The 27,867-nt window shown below is 39.0% G+C and overlaps 1 protein-coding gene across 9 annotated transcripts in view; it reads right to left on the bottom strand.

Moving 5' to 3' along the window:
• Positions 3,474-27,867, bottom strand: part of MED13L (mediator complex subunit 13 like) — a 322,734-nt gene continuing 298,340 nt past the window's right edge. For 7 of the 9 annotated variants that reach the window (XM_021073127.1, XM_021073120.1, XM_021073121.1 and 4 more), the window contains 11 exons: positions 26,799-27,225; positions 26,004-26,238; positions 24,791-24,979; positions 21,811-22,034; positions 21,222-21,364; positions 17,578-17,736; positions 15,888-16,064; positions 13,450-13,607; positions 10,422-10,583; positions 7,767-7,879; positions 3,474-6,336 (listed from right to left, as the gene is read on the bottom strand). In XM_021073127.1, the coding sequence (XP_020928786.1) occupies positions 6,204-6,336; positions 7,767-7,879; positions 10,422-10,583; positions 13,450-13,607; positions 15,888-16,064; positions 17,578-17,736; positions 21,222-21,364; positions 21,811-22,034; positions 24,791-24,979; positions 26,004-26,238; positions 26,799-27,225 (2,120 nt within the window). In that variant the 3' untranslated portion in view covers positions 3,474-6,203. The remainder of the gene's footprint in view (positions 6,337-7,766; positions 7,880-10,421; positions 10,584-13,449; positions 13,608-15,887; positions 16,065-17,577; positions 17,737-21,221; positions 21,365-21,810; positions 22,035-24,790; positions 24,980-26,003; positions 26,239-26,798; positions 27,226-27,867) is intronic. The other 2 variants (XM_021073122.1, XM_021073128.1) reach the window with 1 other exon arrangement.

Genomic DNA, 27,867 nt, shown 5'->3' with positions numbered 1-27,867 from the left:
CCAGGATAAAAACAGCAGAAATGTTAAACCCATGAGCTGTTTCTTTGGAAAAATCAAACAAAACTAAAAAAACAGCAACTGCTAGAATAATCAATCAAGAAAGGAAAAAAAAATGCATAAACAGAAATGAAAAGGAGAATACATTACCAAAAAAACAACGGGTTCAGAATTAAGGGAATACTCTGCACAATTGCATAGTAATATGTTGGAAAAACTCAATTTTTCCTTTGTAAAAATCCAAATTACCAAAATTGACATAAGAAATAGAAAACTTAAATCACCAACAGAAAAATAAAAGGAATTTTTATATTTTCTAATATATAAAATATATTTTTTTCTGCTCCTCCAAATAGCAGCAGAATGTGATGAATTTGCTGGTAAATTTCAGGGTTTTGATGTGCATTCCACTCTTGCAACAAATATTTCTATTTCCTAGGTGCCTACTCTCAGCACAGTATATAGTTTGCCCAAACCGAAGTTGTTGTCATGTGAAGTAAACTCTCCTGTGTCACAGAAATGACAGGAAGGTCATTAGTTCATCCTGTGAAACAAAAATGACCTCGATCCCTAGACCTGATAAGGAGATAAATTCCTAAACTTTGTGGCGACAGAAGAGACATCAACAGGAAAAAAAAAATATTGGTGTGTGCGTATATTTAACTATATAAACATTCTCTCTTCTACAATTAAAAATCACATACTTAAAGGAGGCAGATAGGAAATTATGTATTAAATAATGCATATAAATTAATAAGAGCTACATCAAGCCTCTAAGTGAACAAAATACGATTTAAATAAGGAGCTAATTTATCAATGCTTACTGAAAAAAATGCTCAAGCTCAAATTAAATAAGACAATTACTATCTTACATGTTAAATTAAATCGATTATCCCCCACAGCAAACATTTCCTTGTGTCAGACCTCTCATCTTGGCTCTGGCGGGCCTCATTTTCCTGAATCATGCGGTTTTATGAAACAGATAGATTGAAACCTGCCTAATCTACAAGGCAACAAAGGCATAAAAGAGGCAGCAATAGTCAGAAATGCTGAGAGGGGCTGCCAATTTCAATGTGTTTGCCTATTCTGAGTATTGGATAGATTGTAAGCACTCTGCGACAGACTTGCTTTGACTCCTGTATCTGAACAGAACACTAACAGCTCAAACACTATTTTTAGATTATTAAAACAAAACCTGCCTCTCTCACTTCCCTTTTTTTAAAGAAAAAAGTGAGACTGGCTCAGTGTCTGTCTGCATCTTCCCATCACCTGGTAACTAATGCTCATTGAGGAAATAACCTTTGCAGAGAAAAATCAATACTTTAGTCTTCTTCCTCATCAACTTCTATTTCTTATATGCTTCATTACTTTGGAGTTCTAGCCAGAAGCAGTAAGTGCCAAAAAAAATCTTTTTAAAGTTGACCTGAGAATTTCAAGTGAAGTGGTGGGAGACTGGTAAATCTTTGCTTGGGCAAAGTAAGATGCCCAGGGCAACTGTTAAAACCATGTAATTACCTGGCACAACCTAATTTTCTAATGGTGTCTCATTTTAGGTTATTACTGACATGAAGTAATTATTGTTAAAGTGACCTTTTTATCAAGAGGATATAAACAAGCTAATCATTTAACACCAAGAATATGGTAATACATTGAAATTGCATCTTTATAGGATTTTAGCCAGTGGTAAATTCAAGAATGAAAGAAATCTTTATATAATGGATTGTGTTGTGTAAATGACAAGCAGCAAAGGCTGTTTTCAGTATGGGGGACTCATGCTTAGGCTGTAAGTCTCAGGAACTTTGCCTTTAAAAACGTCTCTTAACAAACTAACTGCACTTTTTTTTAGGGCCGTACCTGTGGCATATGGAAGTTCCCACACTTGGGGTATAATCACAGCTGCAGCTGCCAGTCAAGGCAACACCAGATCCCTAACCCATTGAGCGGGGCCAGGGATCAAACCCATGTTCTCATGGATACTAGTCAGGTTTGTTACAGTGAGCCACGATGGGAATTCCCAAACTGCGCCTTTTATAAAGATTTTTATTGGCTCCTCGATACCAGTTGGGAACAAATTCCTGGCCCCATGACTTCTCAAATAGCAGGAACATAAGACTACTCCATGGCCTTGTTGGAGGGGATGAATTGGTTTTAAGCAGACTCTGAATAATACAAAGGGCTGGAGGCTGATGGTTCTTGAGTGGCATGTCAGATTTATCTACATCTAGTTTGCAAAATGTCTAAATGCATTTGACAAATAATTTTAATTATCTCAAAAAGATTTAGCTACTGTTGCTGATTTGGTACAGCTAATAGTGGTTATGAAAACAAAGTTCTTGTATAAATAAAACCAACATTCACTAATTTTTGGATAAAGTGCCATCCAGTATGTGAGCACAGAACCCAAGCTAATGAATTGCTTGGAAAAATACTACCTAATTCTGATTTTTATGGGGCAGGGTAATCACTGGACTGACCTGATTACATAGGATCTAGGAATTGTGCAGTTCTTTAGTAATGCTTTTGGCAACCAGCATTACCAAGAGTGCTGTGATCTATATTTAAAACAGTGATAACTGGATGACAGAGACCAATGTTATCTGTTAACATAAAAGTGGCTTTACTTTTCTCAGCCTTTTTCAACAGTACAACTATGATAACATGGACAGAGCTGTTTAGTTTGCAAAGCATTTCTCATGGAATTGCCCTCATCTGCAGATGAAATAACTGAGGCTGAGTAATCTTAACAGTTTTATCTCTAGATTCACACAATGTTAGATTCAGAACAATGTATATTTCCAAAGAGTTGAAGGAAGATTAAAAGCAAGGTTTTTTTGATTTATTCACATTTTGACAGTAGGCTCTGCTGAGTCGTGGTGTTTACCTTTTAGCCAGAGCTTCTGCCCCTAGAGTGGTTTTTCCTATTGAATGGACCTAAGGAAAAGAGCACGCAATGGGTGCCACTCAGTCCCTAAGTGCCTTGCTTGTGTGCTTTGCTTGTATGTGTATTAGATGGCATACTACTGTCACCAGCCTGTGAAGTGGAAAAACAGCAAAGCAAGATGGAACTGCTATTTCTAAGGAACATCAAAAGGAAATGGCTGGGACCACAAAGGCCAAGGAAGTGAACAACACCATTGTAATTTGTTCTAGGACAGACCACAATCTTAAGAGCTAGGAGACGCGATCTCCTCAGAACAATTAAGGAACTAAGCACCAGGGCTCCAAATTCACTGCTCTGTGTGTGTGTGTGTGTTCTAAATCCTGATCTAGGAATGCACTTATACCTTGGAGTATATAAATACCATCTGAGAACAGTCACTAGATGTAGTGATTAGGGGAGTAAAATTTTACTCTAGAAGGTAGAGCCTGGCTCCTGGTCAAGGACTGTTCAATCCATAATGTATAACACCTTTTGAACAGGCGTAGGTCATTGTTATTACAAAGGCAGGATGGAAGGGGAAAAAAGCCACTCAACGTTTCAGTAATTCAATAATTTATTCCTCTAAAAAAGTGTGTAAAAGTATATAGCTCTCATTCACAAGGTATATATGAATGACATTTAAAATGGAGGCCTTTTAGTATTGTTTCTTTTTATCAAAGTCTTTTAGTGTACTGTACCAGCGCTATACTGTAGTTTTTTTTTTTTTTAATGAACTTCACATATTTTTGTATTCTTTCAAATTGTTTGCTATATATAAAAGAAGCTCACTGCAAAATGCTTGAAGGAAAAAAGGAAACAAAAGAAATTCAGAACTTCCCAGAAATGTACAGCTTTTACATTTAAAAAAGTTTCTGAAATATACATACAAGCATGCTGGACAATCCCACCCCTTTTCCCTCCCCATTTCCCCTCTTTAGTTCAAACCATGGTAAGAGTTCTGATTTCTGCAGAATTTCCAAAATTAAAAATAAAAAAAAAATAAAATAAGTTCTCACTCTGTAGCAAATCCAGGGCTTGTACATTTCAGATTAATTCAGTAAAAAACTCACAAGTAAAATAATGCATATTTAAGGGAAATATTATACAGACTTTTTCACACAGAAGTACATAATAAGATTTTTTAAAATCTATTGCCATTCATTTATTTTTGCACAAAAACGTATAAATATGTCACCAGCTTTCTTAACTTAAAAAACTTAAATAAAAGACACCAGATGAAAACTACCCTTTGCTGCCTTTTTTTTTTTTTTTTTAATTTTTGTAGGGGTTTTTTGTTTTTTGTGGTTTTTTTCTTTTTTTGCTGAGAATTGGGTTTTTAGGGAAGAAAAGCCCCTGCATTAAAAACAGCCCATTTTAAAAAAAAATTCAAAGTTTTGATGAATTCTGGGAAAAAAAGCAACCCCAAAGTGGTAAAAGATTACAAATATCTACTTTACAATTTGTCTTCTCACCAAGATAATTTTATACAAGTTTACAATCTTCATCATCTTATGCTCTTCAAAAGGCCTTGAGAATTTTTCCTTTCTGATTAAGAAAAAATAGCACTGCAATATTTTTAAAGTCAATTTTACACTGTACACATTTAGATACAAATGGTTTGATATATCAGATTTTTTAACCTATACATTGCGAAAGTCAACCCCTCCCCCCCAATTGGTGGTACAGAGAACAAAATTATCCATTTACAAGTTATTTCTCTGCATTCATATTCCCACCACACAACTTTTTTTTTAATATAATGTTTTAAACGTTAGATTATTTCAAGAAAAATACTTTTACAAAATCATATCAGTTATTACATTTTTCCTTTTTTTTTGTTAATAACCAGAATATGGAAGTCTCTTGGAAGAACTTTTAAAATTTGCATGATTCTCTCTAAGGATGACTAGAGCTCAAGAGCCTGACCAGAGCGGCTCATGGGAGGCAAGCCCATGCCCACTGCCCTCACAGACAGAAACGAAAGCAACAGAGGGGTAGAAATGGAGTCTTAAAGACAACCCTCTCGGGCCTGGAATGAGGAGTCATAAAATACTTCAGTTAGCCTTAATGCTTTAAAAAGGCTTTTTTTTTTTAAATTTTATTTTTTTATTTAAAAAGTCCTACCATGAAGGCTTAACTTCAAGTACGAATTTAATGGTTGTTGTAATATTTCTTTGAAATAATATTCCTATGGTCCAGAAAAAATTCACCATATTTATAACTGATTTTATGAGCAAACACTTTCGATTGTGATATGTACATGAGTCCTTTTTGATCTAATGAGAGGAGAGACCTGGCTTTCAGTAAGAATTCACTAGAAAATATATTTCCATTGTGACTATATAAAACTAATGAAGGTACTTGCCTCCATGGCTCTGGGTTCAGCGTCTTGACTGCCTTCTGTATAAAAATGTTGTCCTTCATGAAACGCTGGCCACTTTTAATAAGGAATATGGCAGAATGTTTACCCAGTTTGTTCTCAACAAAACCTACTGCTGGGTGGTTCTGAATATATTACTTTATAGGCATGATCTCCCCAATTTGTTTTCACTCCTTTTCCGGCTTCTAGGACAGAGGTATGTAGTCAATCCTATGATGGATCTGAGTTGGGTTTCAGCTACTGTACCTGGTCCTCGTGAATTAAAAAAATTAAAAGAAAGTCACAAAAACCATATGACAAAACAACTTAAAATAAATAAAGAAAATGAAGATGTCTCCAGACCTTTTGTATCTACACACAGGTATAAAGTCAACCAATACACTCATGCCAAGATGGAAGCATGAGGGAGACAGAAACCCCATTATGAAATCATGTACTTGAGCTGGTTCTTAGTTTTCAAAAGTCCCAGATTATGGAGTTCAGGTAACCCACAGGCCATACACCAAAAACTAGAGGATTTCATCCAGAGGGCTAAACTGCCGTTATTAAACAGAGACTGAAAACACAGACTCTTGTGCAAAAGGATACTGTCTCTTCTGTTTCCCTCTTAAAAAACAACAAAAAAAATTCCTGTGGCCCAGTGGTTTGGGGCCGCACACACCATTAACACTGGCTGAAAGTCACTGTTTATGGAAGTTTCCAGGTCCATGAGAGAAGTGTCAGTGAGTCACTCTGGTAATGAACACTGCAGAAATGACATGTGCCTGCTGAGAAGGAATCACAGTGCAGGACTGTGCAGAGTGGTCTCAAGAGGAACAAGTGGGGTATTTGCAGAGTGGAGCAGGTTCCTTGGACTGAGGTTGCGGGAAGAAGGAACTGAGCCAGAGAGAACAAGTGCTTTTCCAATTAGAGTATATTCATGATGGCGTTGTACAACTGAGTGAGCACCACAAAGTGGACGGGAAGGCAGGAGGTACGGTCCTGGGTGGCCGGATTGCATGTGAGCCAGGACAGAGCATTGTACTGCTCTAAAACAAACCTGTCAGAGAGAACACATGGGTCAGGATGAGAGGCATGGTGGAAGTGAGTCTGAACGTTCAAACACGCCAGATGTCAGCAGGAAAAAGGCCTAGCGTCATTCTGTAACTTGCCCCTCTCTTTTTCTCAGAGTTCATTCTCTCTCTTTTCTTTTTAGGGCCATACCCATGGCATATGGAGGTTCCCAGGCTAGCGGTCTAATCAGAGCTATTGCTGTAGGCCTACGTCACAGCAACGCAAGATCCAAGTCATGTCTGCGACCTACACCACAGCTCATGATAATGCCGGATCCTTAATCCACTCAAGAATCGAACCTGCATCCTCACAGATGCTAGTCAGATTCGTTAACCACCGAGCCACGAAGGAAACTCCGGAGTTCGTTTTCTCTTGACACCCTTTCTTCTAGACCTGCTCTGTCCAATATGGCAGCCACTGGCCACATGTGAATTTGGATGTGCTGTACGTAGAAAATAGGCGCTGGGATTTCAAAGACTTGGTATTAAGAAAAAGCTTATTATTAAGCTTATTATTAAGGTATTAAGTAAAATAGCTCATAGATATTTTTAAATTGACTACTGTTGAAATGATATCATTTTTTGATATAACTGACACATTTCCAAAATTAATTTCACTAATTTCTTTTTACTATTTTAACGTGGTGACTAGAAAAATAATTTTTTTCTTTTTATGGCCACATCCATGGCATATGGGAATTATCAGGCTGGGGTCAAATCGGGACTGCAGCTGCAGGCTTACACCACAGCCACAGCCACGCCAGATTAGAGTCACATTTGCCACCTACACCACAGCTTGTGGTAACACCAGGTCCTTAACCCTCTGAGTTAGGCCAGGGATCAAACCCACATCCTCACTGATACTAGATGGATTCTTAACACGCTGAGCCACAATGGGGACTCCTAGAAAAATTTTAATTAGATATGTGGTTCACATTATATTTCTATTGGACAGTGTTTCTCTGGAGGCCCTGGAGGCAAAATCCCATACATTAGGTTCTTAAGTATAATTTCTAAATCGTTTAGAAAAAGCTTCCAAATTTTCTCAAGGTACATGAAGAGTGTCTACAGCCTGCTAAAGCACAAGAGGATTAGTACACACTCTTATGGGAGGTATTTCTCAACTATGAAATTTCTGTTTTACTTAAGTTTATATAATCTATGTCAGGGAGGGTAGAAAATGTTTCAAAGTGCCTTAGGTCCCAGGCTCTGTTTTCCAACTACCCACCCCTTCATTGTGATCTGTGTTCATCACCATGAAGTGCCTCCTCTGAATAGGAAAGCAAAGGCAACCAGACAGTGCTCCATGGCACAAAAGGTGCCATTTCTTCCACACATACCACATTTTAATTACAACACCCTGGAAAAACTAACATTTCTAATTGCACTGTTATGCTGCCTAGGTCTGAATCCTTACCTTAAAACATCAGACGTGGTTTTGGAGTCAAGAGGATGTGGAACCCGCTGAGAATTCCTGGCAGGGAGAAGTTCGTCTGTCTGTGCTACAGAAATGTGGTGATGCAGCGAAGCCTGGTGAAAGAACACAGACAGTTGCCTTCCTGATCTAGTCAACCACAGGGGCAGAGATAAGGCAGGCCCATGTCTGCCGGAAGCAGATACTCTCTAAAGTCCTTAGAAGTCAGGGCTTCTATAAGTCTATGAATTTTAAGTTGCTCAGTAACCCCAATGTGATCCCAAATAACTCCATAACATAGAGTAGAGAAAAAATAGCTAGCTTTGCAAAGGCACTGCAAATAATTAAATAGTGTCCCTCTTCAGGTTGTAATCTGTATAAGGCCCAACTGTCTGGATATGGTTGACTGTGTCCTCGCGGTAGTTTTCTTCTATCCTGATCCCCGTACTTCGTAACCAGTGCTGTGGGGCTTTCCCTTTTTTTTTTTGGGCTGAACTGGTGGCATCCGAAGTTCCCAGGCCAGGGATTAAACCGGTGCCATAGCAGTGACCCGAGCCACAGCAGTGACAATGTTGGATCCTTAACCTACTGAGTCACCAGGGAACTCTCTGGTATTGTGCCTTATAGCATCACATCCAAAAGCACCTGATGTCTGTTGTCCCACTTGAAGTAAGACAGATCTCTGGATTCAGTCAGTACTAGCACGGTCCATCCATTATAAAGTTCCCCATCACTTTTTAACATAAGGGTTTTGGCAGAGTTTTACTTTATTAAATACATTTAAAATAGAATAATGTAAAAGAAGAGACAATATAAATGCTTGATTCTCCTTATTTTTCAATTTTCAGATTAATGACTTGCTCTGGCAGCTTCAAAAGGTGACTTCTATTTTATTTTTCAGAATAATTTTGAACCCATGGATTTATATCAATCTACTGCTACTATCGTTCATTTTAATGACCAAATGATCCCATCCCTGGGCAATGAGACCACCTCCATGTTGGCTACTGGGTCCTTTGATAGGACGCTAATAATCTTTGGTAACTTCTCTGCTTTTAGGCATGACATGATGTCTCAGGTCCATCTTAAATATTTCTTACTTCAGTCCTGGAATCTGTCATTTCCTCAAAGAACTTTGGTTCTTTTGAATGAAAAATGGTATCTAGGGACCACAATTGTGTCAGTAAAGGTGTTCATTGCTACTAAGCTATCACTGCTCCTCAGCCTTTTCAATAGATGGAACAAAAAAATGTGTACTTTTTTTTTTTTTTTTTTTTTTGTCTTTTTGCTATTTCTTTGGGCCGCTCCCACGGCATATGGAGGTTCCCAGGCTAGGGGTCGAATCGGAACTGTAGCCACTGGCCTACGCCAGAGCCACAGCAACGTGGGATCCGAGCCACGTCTGCAACCTACACCACAGCTCCCGGCAACGCCGAATCCTTAACCCACTGAGCAAGGGCAGGGACCAAACCCGCAACCTCATGGTTCCTAGTCGGATTCGTTAACCACTGCACCACAATGGGAACTCCAAAAAATGTGTACTTTTTTTAGGAAAGAAAAAATAAAATTAGGTTCATAATGATTCTAACTGAAAATAAAGATTATATGGATTTTTATTTAAATTGAAAATAATTTAATAATTAAATTTTCAATTTTTATTGAAAAGAAAACTACCTCAGTTGGTTTTGGTTTTGTTTTTGTTTTGTCTTTTTAGCTATTTCTTGGGCCGCTCCCACGGCATATGGAGGTTCCCAGGCTAGGGGTCGAATCGGAGCTGTAGCCACCAGCTTACGCCAGAGCCACAGCAACTCAGGATCCGAGCCGCGTCTGCAACCTACACCACAGCTCACGGCAACGCCAGATCGTTAACCCACTGAGCAAGGACAGGGACCGAACCCGCAACCTCATGGTTCCCAGTCGGATTCGTTAACCACTACACCACGACGGGAACTCCTGGTTTTGGTTTTAACCTTCTGGACTTACGTGTATCTTATCTGACTCCTTGTGGGGTTTCTGCATCAAAAGGGAAATGTGCAGGGTAATACTTGGCCTTCCCACTGTACGAGAGCATTCTTCCCACAAGTCCAGCTGTGTATGGGAGTATGTTAAACCTTTGGCTTCTTGCCAATCCATGGATGAGAAATGGGTTTCATTCTTTCAAAATGGAAGTGAGAAATCTTTTGTTTTTAACCCTTACTTTGGATTAAAAATTTCAAAGAAATGTACAGGAAGGTGCAAGCACTAATATGGAATTTTTAGCTGACTTTTGCCTTACTCTATAAAAGAGCACAGACTGCCTATGGCAGAGGAGGAAGAAGACAACTAGTTATTATCATCCCCACCCAGGCTCAACTTGACTGACAGTAATGTGAGATGGCCTTGGAGAAAGCCCATTATACAGAACCACATATGCACCCTGGATGCACCCTTCAGGCTGCATGATGGCTCCTCCTTGGGTGAAGGTGACATGATTTTGGGTTCCTCTCCTAAATTCTACTCTACCTATAAGTGCAATTAAAATATCCACAGACTATAAGAAGTGAGAGAATTGGGCAACAGTATAAGACTATGGTGACCAAGACAAATTTCTAACCAAAACTGATTTTAAGCATTACATCACTCATCTCTCTAAACTTCAAAATATGACACCAAACCAACCTTTAGGAAGAGGGGGCACTGGTTCTGGGCCTGGGGACATGATGACCAAAACCACTGGGGGAGATTCTCAGCTTTGGCAGTTGATACAAAATACCCGAGGGCCAGAGGCTGCTGTTTCAGCTCCTCAGGTGCTTCCCTAGAAAGAAGGCGCTCACCCTGGCTCTGAAAAATAAAGTCCCAAAAGGCATGGTCAGCATTTATCACCAAATAAAGATTTTGTAAAAATCAACTTTTTACAAGAGTTTGAGATGTAACTGACATGATGTTAAATTAGTTTTAGGTGTATAACATGACACTTTTAAAAAAATTTTTTATTTCTTCCCATTATAGCTGGCTTACAGTGTTCTGTCAATTTTCTGCTGTACAGCAAGGTGATCCAGTCATACAAACACATATACATTCTTTTTTATCACATTATCATGCTCCATAAGTAAATAGATATAGTTCCCAGTGCTATACAATAGGATCTCATTGCTAATCAATTCCAAAGGCAATAGTTTGCATCTATTAACCCCAAATTCCCACTCCCTCCCCCTCCCATAACATAATGATTCTAACTGTAATTTTGTAACACCACAAATAAGTCCAATTAACCTCTACCATCATACATACATAGCTACAATTTTTTCTTATGATGAGAAATTTTAAGATCTACTCTCTTAGCAACATATAAATATATAATATAGTATTATTAACTAAAATCACCATACATTACATCCTCAGGACTCTTATTTTATAACTGGAAGTTTGTACCTTTTGACCACCTTCACCCCACTTTTTATCATTCACCATGGACACTATAGTGACTAATCCCACTCCTGGCAGCAAAATGTCAAGTGACCAAGAAAAGTCAACAGAGGTGGCATTGTTTTTGCTGCACACACAGATATCTGATGAAAACTATGACTCAGGCAGAAGGTACCACTAAAACTAGCAACATCAATCTAGTAAGTACAGATATTTTTCTCTGGTTTCTTTTCTGTAGAATGTAAAACCTGCTCCATGGCATTATTAGGTAACTAAAAACGGAAAGAGTGGAATCTGACAGCTGAAGGTACCATAACACCCAGGTGCTCTTTCACCAGCAAACAACCAAAAATACTCAAGTGCACCTGAACATCCACTGTCGACAATGTTGTAACACCTCACCAGTATCTGACCTACCAGCAGGGTAAGATCTGCTTGTGAAGAAGCCTTGTTTCAATTTGCAGCAATAGTAAGAGACTTGTGAGAGCCTTATTGGGCAGTTTTTATAATTGACACTTTCCTTATCTCTGATTCTTTTACCTAGCTTCACGAGTTGAAAATGTACCCTTTACATGAGCAATAATAAGTAATCCATTTGTTCTCAAAAGCTTTCTGTCTCAAGGAAAAAAAAAACAAAAAAACAAACAGTCCTCAACTATTACACCAAAGTGTATTAAGTCTGAGATGGTTAAAAAAACTTAGCCCTGTTGTAATGTCTTAACTGGCTATCAAAGAATGTTTAATGGTCCAGAAAGAGGAAATGCTGAACGCCTCTCAGGGGTTCACGTGGCTGCAGGTGTGCAGGACTGGAAAAGGCCACCTAACCAGCTTCAGCGTAGTGCTGTTTAAAGTGTGACATTCAATGGCTTGAGGCTCTAACAAAGGGAGAAAATACAGCACACCTCTGTTTCTTACAAAACTAACATTACACTTCAATTACCAATTATTTGTTAATGGATAAGCTGAATTATAACAATTGGTACTGGGAGGGAATTGCTATTATTTCCACTTCACAGATAAGGTAACTAAGGCTGAGAAAGTAAGCTTATCCAAGGTCACAAAGGTAATAAGATGTTTGGCTGTGATTCAGAGTTTATCAAGCTTTATTTAGGGCATGCATTCTTAGTTATGTTGTTTGCTTCTAAATTCACATTAATCCTAAATTAAAACTATTCAATATAACATATGTGTTCTTGGTCCCAATCACAATGATCTCCAATGAACCAACTGTCATTAACTGGCAAATGACTGTGGAGGAAATAAAGACATTTAAAATCTTTTTTTTCCAGAAGGGAAAATCAAGAGGCAGGCAGTCACTTAAGGGCAGTCTACTGAGCTGCCCTCCCCTGGTTTCATCTGCTCTGTAACTAAAGTTTGCAATCTTTTCTCTTGATTCTCCTGCAGTGAATCAGGGCTAGCAATAAAAGTCCCATTTGACAGAAACCTAAGTCCTCTAAGAACATCTCCGTTTCTAAATGAGCGTGAGCAGTGTTGCTTACATTTGTCCAGTTATTAGACATAGCTATGTTTCTGTGCCTTAACCCCTCAATCTCTTAACATTTTAAATAAAAAGTACAAAACAGTGACAAGGTATGAATTACCTAGCTTTTAAAGAAAGTTAACCTGAACTATGGCAGAACCTCTAAATCTTCAATCTTCTAATTCGCCTCTAACATCCCTGGGATGTTTAAACATGAAACTAGTTGTGAGCTCTATTTTCTTCCTTAATACTCCGGCATTAACCTGGATACTTCTCCTAAATCGGTCTCCTGTGGGCTCTTCCCATTCCTGCAGGCTGGCTACAGAGAAGATCAGACTAGCTAAATAAAGGCACTATGACATGAAAGAAGAATAGTTATGCTCCTTTCTGAATAAGTAACATCAACAATGTGTTAATTCAATTAACACAGTCGCTATACATGTTAAATAAGGAGGGTTAGTGAACTAGCCTCTGAAAAGCCACTGTTTGGCAAAAATTTAGAAAATAACTGGGGAGCAGCAAGCAACCAAAATTAATTTTTACTCAGAAACAATAACTGCATAAAACCCTTGCAGCTGTAATGGGACTATTCTTCTGATTAAACATATTCATTAGGAATAATAATACATTTCTTTAGAATTCCTGCCTTTATTTAAAATGGAATAGCAATCACTTTCCCACATTTATTTCTCTTGTAATCTTCCAGAAGAAAGATGTATGCAGTAAGAACCAATCCCACTTCTAGAGGATCGTCTTGAAGGCTGAGCTTGTTTTAAACCACCTATTTCAAATTGTCCTTACCCGACTATGCTGGAAGTGAGAGCCCACTCCAATTCCAGAAGGAGAGCCTGGGGAGGGAACTGGGGAGGAGTTGGGAGAGGGATGGAGGTTCCCAGTCATTAATATGCCAATATCATTGTCCATATCATCTGGGAATGGAAGGTCAACAAACATGTCATCTAGAGGGGAGAAGAAAACATAAAAATTAAAAAGCAAATCCACAGCCCCAACTTAGCCAATACTGTTTGCTGGCTTATGGCTGTTACAGGCATGTGTTATTAACAACTTAGTAAGACTTATTTTATTTATTTTTTGTTTGTTTTTTGTTTTTTGTCTTTTTGCTATTTCTTTGGGCTGCTCCCGCGGCATATGGAGGTTCCCAGGCTAGGGGTCGAATCGGAGCTGTAGCCGCCAGCCTATGCCAGAGCCACAGCAACGCGGGATCCAAGCTGCATCTGCAACCCACACCACAGCTCACGGCAACGCCGGATCGTTAACCCACTGAGCAAGGGCAGGGACCGAACCCGCCACCTGATGGTTCCTAGTCGGATTCGTTAACCACTGCGCCATGACGGGAACTCCAAGTTTTTTTTTTTGTTTGTTTGTTTTTTGCTAAGACTTATTTAATGTGTGCCCATTGGGTTCAAGGTGCTGCAAATTATTTCTTCATTCTGTATTCTCTCCAATGATCTCCTGATGTGAAGTATTAAAAGAATGGAGAAATAACGTAAAAATGAAATTTCACTCTGTATAGCCTCTAAAGGCACATAAAAAGATGGCAAAACAGCTAAAGAAGCAATTTAATTATTAAACAAAGTTAAAATTGACACCATCCAAGAAAACAACAGACTCCATCTGTGCATCCAATTAGCATCTAAAATACTTAAGGCTGAATTAATGAATGTTAATAGGTGTGAACTTGCCCTCAAACTGGAGGCCTATTACACAAGCAGATCAAAGCATGATGAAAGTTGCTCCCATATCATAAAAGGTACACAGCAGAATATTTGGAAAGAAAAGTGTAAAAGGGGAAACCCAATCACCATAAACACTTTTGCTATGGTTCTTTCTTTTTCTGTATTATTTCATCGTGATCATACTATATATGTTCTATATACATACATGGAGGATGGCATCCTTTTACTCTCCCCATTTAACAGATGTAAAGTTGGTAGCTGTTAAAAATTCTTCAAAAAACAGGAGTTCCCGTTGTGGCTCAGTGGTTAACGAATCCGACTAAGAACCATGAGGTTGCGGGTTCGATCCCTGCCCTTGCTCAGTGGGTTAACGATCCAGCGTTGCCGTGAGCTGTGGTGTAGGTTGCAGATGCGGCTGGGATCCCGTGTTGCTGTGGCTCTGGCTAGGCCGGTGGCTACAGCTCCGATTCAATCCATAGCCTGGGAACCTCCATATGCTGTGGGAGCGGCCCAAGAAATGGCAAAAAAAAAAAAAAAAAAAAAAATCTTCAAAAAACAATGCAAATGACTGCATAATCTAAGTGTTTTACAGTTTACACATAATCATTTCTTAACAAATGCCTTTAAGATATTCAAACCAAAAAAACTATTAAGAATAATCAAATAAGGATAAGAATAATCAAATAAGATCCCCAATGATTAGCTACAAGCAGGTATTATCTTCATATTGCCCAGTAGTCTTCATACATTTCAAATCAGATAAGAAATATTTACTGAAAGAGTGACACCCATGCACAGGACACTACCAAGCAGATAGTATTTTTTTGCCTTTAATGAAAAATAAGAGAGGAAAGTATTTATTTGGTCTTGGTAATAGTGAAAATTAAACCTTTAAAATAAAAAAGGGGAGTTCCCGTCGTGGCGCAGTGGTTAACGAATCCGACTAGGAACCATGAGGTTGCAGGTTCGGCCCCTGCCCTTGCTCAGTGGGTTAACAATCCGGCGCTGCCGTGAGCTGTGGTGTAGGTTGCAGATGCAGCTCGGATCCCGCGTTGCTGTGGCTCTGGCGTAGGCTGCCGGCTACAGCTCCGATTCGACCCCTAGCCTGGGAACCTCCATATGCCTCGGAAGCGGCCCAAGAAATAGCAAAAAGACAAAAAATAATAATAATAATAATAAAATAAAAAAGGGAGTTCCTGTCGTGGCTCAGCGGTTAGTGCACCCAACTAGTATCCATGAGGACGCAGGTTCGATTCCTGGTCTGCTCAGTGGGTTAAGGATCCAGTGTTGCTGCGAGCTGTGGCACAGGCCAGTGGCTACAGCTCTGATTGGACCCCTGGCCCGGGAACCTCCATATGCCACAGGTGCGGCCCTGAAAAGACAAAAAGACCAAAAAAACATTCTCAAACCTTCGATTCTCTTTTCCAATTTCTTTGTTGTTTATTACAAACAGAAAACATGGGGCAGCCCAGTGACTCCATACTCCAGCTCTGCGTTTTGTTCAAACAATTGAGCTCTATGCATACAGAGGCTTCCACTCACCATTGTTAGGGCTAAACCCATCTTCATTGGGATAGTTGGCTGGAGCCACTTGGATGGTTGATGATGTTGGGAACACCAAGATGTGTGTACAAGAAGCATCTTGAGGGGTGTTAAGCTGAGATGACTGCATGTTCAGTGCAGTACTTCGGCCAAAAACAGAGCCCATTGTAACAGCATCTTAAAAAAGAAAAAAAAAAATGCATCAATTCCTTTTGGGCAGTAGTGAACAACTCCAGAAGTAAATTTTTAAGGACTTAAGCTGGAGTGATGTGAGTCTGAAACAACTGCCATGATGGATACACATTCAAACTTGAGCCCACTTGTTTAAATATTTTCAAGAAACTGACTTAGAGCACATAGCTATGATAATCCAAGCCACATTTCACATAGAAAGGTTTCAGTAGGAGTTCCCGTCGTGGCGCAGTGGTTAACGAATCCGACTAGGAACCATGAGGTTGCGGGTTCGATCCCTGCCCTTGCTCAGTGGGTTAACGATCCGGCGTTGCCATGAGCTGTGGTGTAGGTTGCAGACGCGGCTCGGATCCTGCGTTGCTGTGGCCCTGGTGTAGGCCAGCGGCTACAGCTCTGATTAGACCCCTAGCCTGGGAACCTCCTTATGCTGCAGGAGCAGCCCAAGAAATAGCAAAAAGACCAAAAAATAAAATAAAATAAAATAAAAAAAAAGGTTTCAATAAAATTGGGTTGAGAGAACCAAATATATTTTAATTACTTAAGAAGCATTTCTAAAAATAAAACTAACTTTCCTCCTGTGATTGCTCACAATTTATAAAGGACTGTTCTCCCAAATGATGCAGTTATGTAGAAACAGTACCATTCAACTGAAAATTGTCACAACTAATACTTATTGAATGCTTACAACATGCCAGATTCTGTGCTAAATTCCTTATTCATATCATCTCATACAATCATTACGGCCACACTATGAGGTAGGAACAACTATCCCCATTTCATAAGGACAGAGCACAAAGAAATGATGTAATCTCCCCAAGCGGTGCAATTAACCCAAGGTCTGACCACAGGTCAATACAGACATCTGTCTCTCCCTAGACTGACCACAAGCAACTATCTGGATGGTAAAAACAGGCTTAAAAAGTATAACACTGCCTAGTTGGTAAACATATAAAATAGCTTAGTTGCTAATTTTTTAAAATTCTGTGGCCATGCTGTTCTGGCTGGCCACATCCTGGCACTGAGAGTTACTGTGGCTACCTGGTACAGTGTTAAGGGCTCCACCCCTGTCTGCCTCACATTCATCCTCAGCCACATCAGAGACTCTAAACATCCTCTTGAGGCTGCCTGGAGAGTCTGTCAAATACCTTTCTTCAAAAGGATATTCAAATGTCTCATGCTGGTGCCCACCTTAGTCATTTTGGGAGGGTGATTTTCACACGCTTACAACAGGTCAGGGTCAGGCAACAGCAACCTGCCATACTCTAAAAGCTCTCAATCATACCCAGCATCTGGGCTCTCTCCCAAGAACTGGTCAACAAAGATAATAAAAACACAACCCACTCCCTTTGGAAGAGACCAAATGGTTTCCATTTTTGATCTGTAAGTACAATCTTTTCTTATAAAGATATTAAAGATACATTCTAGAGTGTGGACTCAAGTTTGAACAGACTGAACTGCTATTATATCTAATTAATAAAATTGACAAGAAGAGATTTACCTGGCATCACTACAAAGGACCCCTGAGGCTCCATGGCAACCAGGCAGGCACTGAGGATAGAAGGAGAGTCTGCGGCAGAAATTCCACACATCCGGCACACGTCCTTGAGCCGTTTACTGATTGTCTGTAGTGAACATTCTCCAAGGAGGATACTCCAATCTGGAATCAAATATCAGTCATACATAGTCTTTAGAAATTCATATTGATGTGAGGTTTGAGTGTTTTACCAGGTTTGCCTGGTAATTGAATTTCCAGGATTGGGCCCTAAAGGGAATATGGCTTTACACAGGCTCCCATCCTGGATACAAAGAAAATGTTACTTGACCTCTATTACACTTCATTAACAAAGAAACAAAAGCCTATGATTGTTCAGACTGAAATCATGTCTGAAAAGACCTGTGAGTCTAGCACAGGCCACGGCAGGCTTAGGCACTTCAAATACTTTCTGATGGTGATGTCAGTCTGTTCCATCCTTTCTCCTCCCTCTCCAGGTCCACTTCTTTGGCTGCCTTGATTGATGTTCTTCATTAGAAGAGAGCACAGCTGGGGGCAAACGTCAGTTCTGTTTACTGCTGCAGGCTGGTTGTTTCATCAAAGGCAGAAAAAATGAAAGGAACCCTTCCCTGGCATGCCCAAAAGAGCTGATGGTCAATGGGCGTGGGTGAAGTGCTTCAAACGCTGCCATACTAATTGTTCAGAATAAAAAGTTGGCACAAACTTTTTTTCCATTACTTGTTTACTGCCTCCAAACAAAGGCACTATGTCTACTCACAGACTGTTGAAGGTAACATTACTGAGAACTGCAAAGTACTCCCTCCTCCCTCTATTTCAACCCCTGACACACATGAAGCCTGTAACACCACTGCAGCTGCACACAGCTGTCACGTCACATTCCACTGATGTAATAATGCCACTCCACCCTCTACTTCCACCTACTTTTTCCTTTTTTTTTTTTTTTTTTTTTTTCCTTTTTATAGGGATGCACTGCGGCACATGGAAGTTCCTGGGCTAGGGGTAGAGTCAGGGCTGCAGCTGCCAGCCTATACCACAGCCACAGCAAAGTGGGATTTGAGCCGCATTTGTGACCTATGCCACAGTTCATGGCAACACCAGATCCTTGACCCACTGAGCAAGGCCAGGGTTCAAACCTGTATCCTCACAGATACTATGTCAGGTTCTTAACCTGCTGAGCTACAATGGGACCACCCACATACTTTTTTCAAACAAAATGCTCTCCCCTTAAAAAGGAAGTTGAAGAAATTTTTTTTTTTCACATTTCATATTCTTAACAAACATCGAACTGAAGTGGCTGAAATGAAAGTGGCCAGAGCATGGAGGGGATATTTTTAAAAACTGCAGAAAAACCAAAGAGATGTAAGTTCTGTATTTAAAGACCAAATAAGGAAAAGACAGTACAATTATTTTTATCACAAACACTTTGGTGATAAAAGAACAGAGATTTACAAAGCTGGCTCTGAAATCTAAGGACTCATATTTGATACTGCCCCACAGAAATGCAATGTGGTACAGACCTCAGTTCCCCGAGGAAGGAGCTAGGTTGCTAAACTGATGTCTTGCTCACTAGGCTTTTATTCTCCATGTTTTTATTTCTTTTTTGGTTTTTGTTTTGTTTTTTGTTTTTTTTTTTTTTTGTTTTTTTTTTTTTTGCCATTTCTTGGGCTGCTCCCGCGGCATATGGAGGTTCCCAGGCTAGGGGTCGAATAGGAGCTGTAGCCACCGGCCTATACCAGAGCTACAGTAACGTGGAATCCGAGCTGCGTCTGTGACCTACACCATAGCTCACAGCAACGCCGGATACTTAACCCACTGAGCAAAGCCAGGGATCAAACCCACAACCTCATGGTTCCTAGTTGGATTCCTTAACCACTGAGCCATGACAGGAATTCCTCCATGTTTTTATTTCTTTAAAGTACATTTTCTCTCAATCTTTTGATGGGGTCTTCAGTCACAGTTACATTCCTCTCCTCTAAGAGATAAGTAGAGCATGTCCCTTCTAAAAAATCATATAAGGTTAGGCGATGGCCTTAGTAATTTTCCAAAACACCAAGTAACTAGACCATGAGGCTACATTTTTACCCCCTCTATTTCTTTATATTATATTCTAACTTTTCCCAAGGGTTAAGAGTAGCTCAAAGCCTTTAAGAAATAAGATTCACTAAAAGGCATACTAGGAGAGAAGATAGGGATTCTGACAGAAATGAAATGAGGAATCCCCTAATGTATTAGACCTTCAGGCTACTGATACAGATTCATTATAAGTATAATATTCTTTTAAAATGAAAAGGGTAATATTTTCTATTGGTCTACAGTTTAACAAACAAAATTGTGTGTAAAAGATTCCTAAGAAAACATTTAATACATATTATATTTGCATAAATTGCTATAAAACCTAATAATTAATTCATTATCAGCCGCTTGCTACAAAAGCAAGTTATCAGGGGTTTGACTTCAGGGCTTCCACAAATACCTGATATAAATTTCATGTAAAGAAATAATACATACACTCTAATGCAAGGGTCAGCAAACTATGGTCTGTTGGCCAAATCCTGTCCACCCCACCTGTTTGTAAACAAGGTTTTATTGAAACACAGCCACACCCATTCACTGGGGTACTGTCTATGGCTGCTTTGACATTACAATGGCAGTGTTGTTCAACAGTGAGCAGTTAGCCTGCAAGGTTGAAAGTATTTACTATCTGGCCCTTTACAAAGAAAGTTTGCTGACTGTGCTCTAATACACTTGGTACGTGTAAAAACCACCAAGGTAATTTGTGACATATGCTTGCTTTTGTGCAGACCTTAGGAAAAAACTTCTCCCATCTATATGCATATATTGAACTTTTTATAAATCTGTCCTTGATAGGGCTTTAAAAAAATAATCTAGGCCTGTTCATATTGCTTATATAAAACTGTACAAGTGGCTGCACTAGGATAATAAATGAGCTGGGCTCAGTGCCAGGCAAAGCAGCTGCCAATGGTCAGTTGTGTTGTGTTGCAGTTACTCTGAGTGCTTTGTGACTGACTGTTATATTTATGATAAGGAATATAAGCAGTTGGTAGATACGCTGGTGGATTCAATTTTTAAAAATCTGCTCTCTTAAATTTCCAGACTGAAGACTATTAGACAGTGGCAATGCGAATAAGGACCGTTCCAATTTGCCACTACTTGTCTTTGTCAATCAGGATTATCTTGCTATCATGCTACCAAAACAAAAGTAAAGAAATATAAAACTCATCAGCATCAACCACCAAAAACAAAAGAAAGTAAAGACTGTTCTTATATGTGACTTCTATTATCATTCATAATCTCTGATATAAAATTTTCTGGTTAAAGTGGGCTTGTTCTTCTCACTGACTCTAAAGATAAGAAAACATTGTATTAGGGAAAAAACCATCATTTTTCTGTTTTATATACTGGGGATCAATACTTAAGATATTCTTTCTGTAAATGATTTTGTTGCTTGTGAAAAGTCTAAAAACCACTGGTTTATCTTGTATATTTAAAAGAATCAGAAAATATAATCTCCTTTATTCTTCCCACCAATTTTACAAACTTTCTCCCTCAGCTCAGTTAATGACATTAACACAGCCCTTTTCCTTTTCTTTATTTCAGGGATTTCTCACCTTTAAGCTCCCCATGGCCAAGACGCCCAAGTCGCCCAATTACAACTCTCCAGGGCAGAGATGTCATTTGGACGATACCTATGCACCATTCCCATAACTTCTGTAGTCCAATTTTACGAGCAGATACTTTACTCCTCCGAGATCTAAAACAGAAGGGAAAAGGGTCCCCAAATGAATTGAAGCTATCACTTAGCTTATAAAACCAAGAAAATTCCAAAGAACCCACCCACACGGCACACTGCATTTAGACAGGAAAACTAGAAAGACTTATATCTGGAATTCCCATTGTGGTGCAGTGGAAACTAATCCTACTAGGAATCATGAGGTTGCAGGTTTGATCCCTGGCCTCATTCAGTGGGTTAAGGATCCGGTGTTGCCATGAGCTGCGGTGTAGGTCGCAGACATGTCTCGGATATGGCCTTGCTGTGGCTTTGGTATAGGCTGGCAGCTGCAGCTCTGATTAGACCTCTAGCCTGGAAACCTCCATGTGCCGCAGTTTTGGCACTGAAAAGCAAAAAAAAAAAAAGACCTATATCTGAAAAAAGCACAGAAACAATTTATATGCACCATGAACACCAAGGATCCTTACCTGTTTGGTAAAGCAATATTTACAATACAAGTTTCTAGTAATTCTCCATGGAGGTCAGTGCAGGAAGCCAAAAGCCAGCGCTGGTCATGAGACAGACAATAGCCCACAAAGAGCACATTGTATTTCTGGCTCGCTTCGCCAAATGTTTCGCCCAGCTCTGTCTGCTTGTCTTTGATTGGGGCCAATATAAAAGGAGGGGAATAAAGCTGGATTGGGCTGGGCCGCTGAAATCAAAATCAAAATCAGTATCAACACAAAGCCATGCAACTCTATGTTTACAATAAAACCCATACAGTACTGAGAGAAACCAATAGGGAAAAATGACTATAGATTGCCTTACCCCACCCCCAGACTAATACCATATATGTAAATAATAACGATTAAAAAAAAGATTCTTTAAGTTATTTAAGCTAGGAAACCCAATAAAAATAGTATTTCTTCCTTCTTTTTTCCACTGCTGTGGCAAGCTCAAGTTCCTAGGTCAGGGATCGAACCTGCACCACAGCAGTGATCGGACCACAGCAGTGACAACACTGGATCTTTTAACTTCGTGTCATAAGCAAACTCCAAACCAGTATTTCCTTATTAAAAGAAAGTATTGTTTTAGAAAGGAAATTGGCCCAACTTCACTAGTCAGTAGCAAAGTGGATTAAAACCACAATGAGATGCTACTACACACCCATCAGAATGTCTGAAAAAAGACAGAAACCATCAAGTATTGGTGGCAATACAGAGCAACCAGAACTTTCATATGCTGCTGATATATGGTGTACTGTGTAAAGTATTTGACAACACCTGCCAAAGCTGAACAAATACATACCCTATGACCCACCAAAATGCACATATATGTTTACAAAGGACAGGTATGAGCATGTTCACAACACTATCAATCATAATAGCTCCAAACAGAAAATAACCTAAATATCTACCAACAGTGGAATGCATGATGAAATGTGGCAGTCACAGAGTACAATATTAAATAGCAAGGAGGGTGAAAAAACTACCACTACAAGCAATAAAATGAATGATTTTCAACACTGAGTAAAAGACGCTGGATACAAAAGATTGTAGATTATATGATTCCATTTATATAAAAGCCCAAAACAAGCAAAATTATGTTGTTGTAAGTCAGAGTAGTGATTACCACTGGAGTGACTGGAAGGGATATTAGGATTTCTGGAAACCTGTAATATTTTGTTCCTGTGCTTATTATATAATTTTTACTTACTGGAAATTCATCAAGCAGTACACTAAAGACTGGGTATATTCCAGTATGTATATTATACTTTAATATGTGTGTAATGCTTTAAGAAATTAAAGCATTAGCTTTTACCCAAGACAAATATTTTAGATAAACGGTGATGAAATTTAATTGTCATCTTTGTTTACAGCTATTGTACACACTTCAATATTTAGTAAATTACAGCCGGGGATAAGCAAACTTCTCTAAAGGACCAGACAGTAAATACTCTAGACTTTATGAGTCTCTGCCACATAATCTTCTCTTTTAAAAATGTAATAATCATTCTTATCTATCTGATCATACAAATACAGGCTGCAGGCTGGATTTAGCCCACAGTCAGAGTTGCCAACCCCCGAATTATATACCATAAGATACAGTAATAATGGACTTACAGAACTTTAAAGCTAATACAGACTTGGAAATAATCTAATCCAACTCCATTTACTCAACAACTAGTTTCAAAGCTAACCTTATCACTGATCCATTCACTCTCTGTAATCTGGAATTCCATTCCTAGGTACTTACCAAGAAAACTGAAAACATACACCCACACAAAGACCTTAACACAAATGTTTAAAGCAGCATGAGTCACAATAGCCAAAAAGTGGAAAATCCGTATGTCCATCCACTAATAAATAGCTAAACAAAATGTGGTCTATCCTTACAAAGGAGTATCATTTAGCCATAAGAACAAAGTACTGATATGGATAAACCTTAAAGACATTATGTTAAGCAAAAGAAGCCAGACATAAAAGATTGCACATTGTATGATTCTATTTACATAAAATAGCTAGAACTGGGACCCCCAAAGAGATAGCAAGTAGAATAGTGGCTGCCAGGAGCTTGCATGAGACTGTGCCACCACAGAGAATGAGAATCCTTGGAAGCAGGGGCTTGATGTTTGGTTCACCACTGCACAGTGAGTACCTGACAGAGTGTGTGGCACACAGGAGACACTCAGCTATAGCTACAAAAATTCTAGGGGATGACTGAGGGATAGGCAACATTTAGCAATCAGCCATTACCTTGATGCAAGTAAAAATTTATAAACCTCAGTGAATATGCTTAATATTTGGTTAAGTCAAGTGATTGAGTCTTTTCTTCCTGTTACTAAGCAAAAGGGGAAAAAAGCATATTTTTGCAATCTATTTTAACCTAAGCCTCATTTTATCTCATTAATTCTCAAGGCATTCTGCCAGTCTGTTATAATCTTTGAAAACAATACACGACACTTGGGGATATCTTAAAATAGGTAGTCAGGAGTTCCCGTCGTGGCGCAGTGGTTAACGAATCCGACTAGGAACCATGAGGTTGCGGGTTCGATCCCTGCCCTTGCTCAGTGGGTTAACGATCCGGCGTTGCCATGAGCTGTGGTGTAGGTTGCAGACACGGCTCGGATCCCGAGTTGCTGTGGCTCTGGCGTAGGCTGCTGGGTACGGCTCCGATTCGACCCCTAGCCTGGGAACCTCCATATGCCAAGGGAGCAGCCCAAGAAATAGCAACAACAACAACAACAACAACAACAACAACAACAAAAATACCAAGTGTCTGCTTGCCTCTTTTCTCAAAAAACTGTACAAGTTCAGAGAAGTATCTCCTCTATTTTAACCTAAAAATTAAAGAAATCTACCACTCTTACATAAAGGTAGAAGATCAACCAAGCAAGCAACTCTCCTGGCCTGCATCTTTAGTATAAAGTGTTCTTTTTGCAAATTTCTGCCCTGCTTTTCTACCTACCTCCGGGTTCTTAAGGGTCATCTCAATGCTGGCAGCAGGCCCAAATCCTGTGAGGGATTTAATGTGGATCTGTGTAGGCAGAGGTCGCCTGCACTGGCAGTACACTGAAAATGCCATGGACTTCAAGTATTGAATGTAGAAAACTTGTTCATCCTTCATTGTCTGCAGCATGTACTGGCAAGGCACAATCTAAAGACATAAATACAAACAAAACTAAAATTGAGATCTAATATGCTAATAACAAGGCAGCCGGAAAATGGGGGAGGGAACTTCAGTTTTAAAATACAGATAACAATTCAATCTTAATTCCAAATGTAACCAGCAATTTAAGAGGTGTCACTTTGCTGGTCAAGTTACCTGTCACTTAGAAATTATCCTATTCCCATTTTAGGGATAAAATTTTCAATTTATTGTTGCTGTTCTCCTAAGTTTCTCACTTCTATAATGTATACATGTGGTATGCATGGCATCTTTGGCATTACTGACCAATCATTTGAGACAAAAACTTCAGATTACTGAAAAACTGAAAACTATCAACAAACTAGACTGGTAGGTTTAACTTCAATCTTTTAATTCTATATGATGGCTTTAGTTAAAGTCAGTAAAACAAATTCAAATACCCAAGACATCATTTTTCATTCATTAAATTATAAATTCTCATGCTGTTAAGCATGTAGGGTACAGTGAACACGGGCATGATCATTCACTGCTGAAATAAATGTAAATAACTAGAAACTTTGGGGAAAGGAATCTGGCATTATTTATTAGTATCTTTATCTAAGAATTCACTTAATAAAAATATAACCTGAAAAAGATTTTATATATAAGATGTTTATTATGGTTGTATTTTTAATAGTGCGAAGGTAGAAAAAAGAGTAATCCTACCTAACTGTAGAGTAACAGTTAAACATGGAAAATACGCAATCTATAAATATGATACATGTGAGAATTTTAAATAAGGTGAAAAATATTCATGAATAACTTTAAGTACAAAAAGACTAAAAATTACATGAAAAGTATGATCTCAACTGTGTAAGATAATATAGAAAAAAAGGCTAAGAAAACACCAAAATGCTAATAATGGCTGAATCTAAAAGGTAGACTTAAGAACTTTTTTCTATTTTCATATACTTCCAATTAAAAAAAAAAAATCACAAACTTCTATTTACTTTCATAAAAACAATAAAAAAGTAAAAAATCTGCAAATAGTTACCTGGAGAATGAAAGAATTTCTCATATGCTCAGGTAAATTATCCAGCATTTCTGTGTAGCAGCGCATCAAACTCAACAGCCAAAAATTTCCAGAAGTAGAGTCTTCCTCTGCGGTGTAAGTGAAGGGGTCCACCATGTAAATGACAACAGCAGGAGGATAGGCTTGGCTGTCTGCGGAGTCAGGCTCCGTGGGAATTCCTATTCTCTCCCTTTCTGTAACACTGCAGACAGAGTCACTTATGAGAAGCACAAAATAAATATAAATTACACAAAATATATCAATTCCAGAACACACTGACTCTGTGGACAATGATTACAGATTAAATGTAACATTAACATGTACCAAACTGAAGACAAAGCAAACCAGTTAGGACAAAGATAAATTGGAACATGACAATATGCTCCTCTAAAATGAGAGATTTCTTTTCTCCCCGTGGCTATATTCTACAAAATATTTTATAATACTACTATGTTAATAGCAATAGCTTACTATTACTACTATCCATATATTACATTCATATAATAGTATTACTAGTAATATTATACTAATATTAGTATATTAATTAGTAAGTACATTAATATTACTATTATACTAGTGATATAATAATAGTTTATAAGAAGTCTCAAATTTCTTAATATTGAAGCTATAGACTGACAATTGTTACTTTAGGGAAGAATAGAAATACAGCACTTGACTGGATTTAGAGACTCTGAAGTTGAGGGGGTTGGGGGTGCAGAGAAAGAAGAGACAAGGGGTCCAGGCTAAAGCTACCATCTCAGTGAGAGAATACAGTACCTTTCCTGTCCATCCTGTGAGGGCTGAGAGGAGCTCTGCCCTGGCTCAGTGTCTCCACCACAGCCTATGTTCCCTTGTGTTCTCTCTGAAGAGCTGGCCCCAGTGCTGGGGTTCTGCCCTCCAACACTACCACTGAATCCTGAAGAAGAGGTAGTGCTTATCTGGCTAATAATGGGAGCAGAGGCAGATGAGGAGGCTGGTGGTACAGAGGAACCAGATGCGGAACTACTTGCTGCCGTGTTCGTAGAACTGCCGTTAGAGGTGGGATTAAATGCACTGCCAGCCGAGGGAGCTGCCGATCCGGAATTTGAGGCTAAAGGCCCAGCATTCCCAGGTGTAGCTTGTCCCTGTGCTGCTGCTGGTGGGGTCTGGTACTTAGGTGGTATCAACAGGTTACTGTCGAGCTGCAGAGTGGCTAGATAAGGTGCTGAAAGAGTACATGCAGAGAGGTGGCTTTAGTGATGTTCTGCAGTGTCTGGCTGAAGCAGAAATCCAGAATAGTCACTTTTTAAAAAAACACGCTTCTGATTATGACACCCCAAATGCTATCTCCACACGTGAACATGAGCTTACATGTTCTGTAAATATGGAAATAAACACTGGGCTACTTCTTATAAATTCTAGAGAAGAGCCTTATTAAAAAAAAAAGAAAAAAATTAATCATTTGTAATATTTTCCTTTCAAGCTGATTCTGTAGAGAAAATGAGAGGCTATATATTCTAAGGCTATTAGAATAGAGTATATTATGCTCCTGTGTGTATAAGCCTCATAACTGTCTAAGATTCTTTCGGGAATCTGGGTTAAAATTAAGCATTTAATGCCAAGAGGAATAAATTAGATACAACTTCTTTAGGCAACTTTAAACAGCTTTTAAAGAATATATGTACACACCTCACACCAGTCAGAATGGCCATCATTAATAAATCCACAAAACAAGTGCTGGAGGGGCTGTGGAGAAAAGGGAACCCTCCTGCACTGTTGGTGGGAATGTAAATTGGTACAGTCACTATGGAGAACAGTTTGGAGAGACCTTAGAAATCTATACATAGAACTTCCATATGACCCCGCA

The sequence above is a fragment of the Sus scrofa genome, chromosome 14 (genome assembly GCF_000003025.6).
Source record: "Sus scrofa isolate TJ Tabasco breed Duroc chromosome 14, Sscrofa11.1, whole genome shotgun sequence".
Classification (NCBI taxonomy): Eukaryota; Metazoa; Chordata; class Mammalia; order Artiodactyla; family Suidae; genus Sus; species Sus scrofa.
The sequence above is the reverse complement of the archived record's forward strand: the minus strand, read 5'-3'. Positions and strand labels throughout refer to the sequence as shown.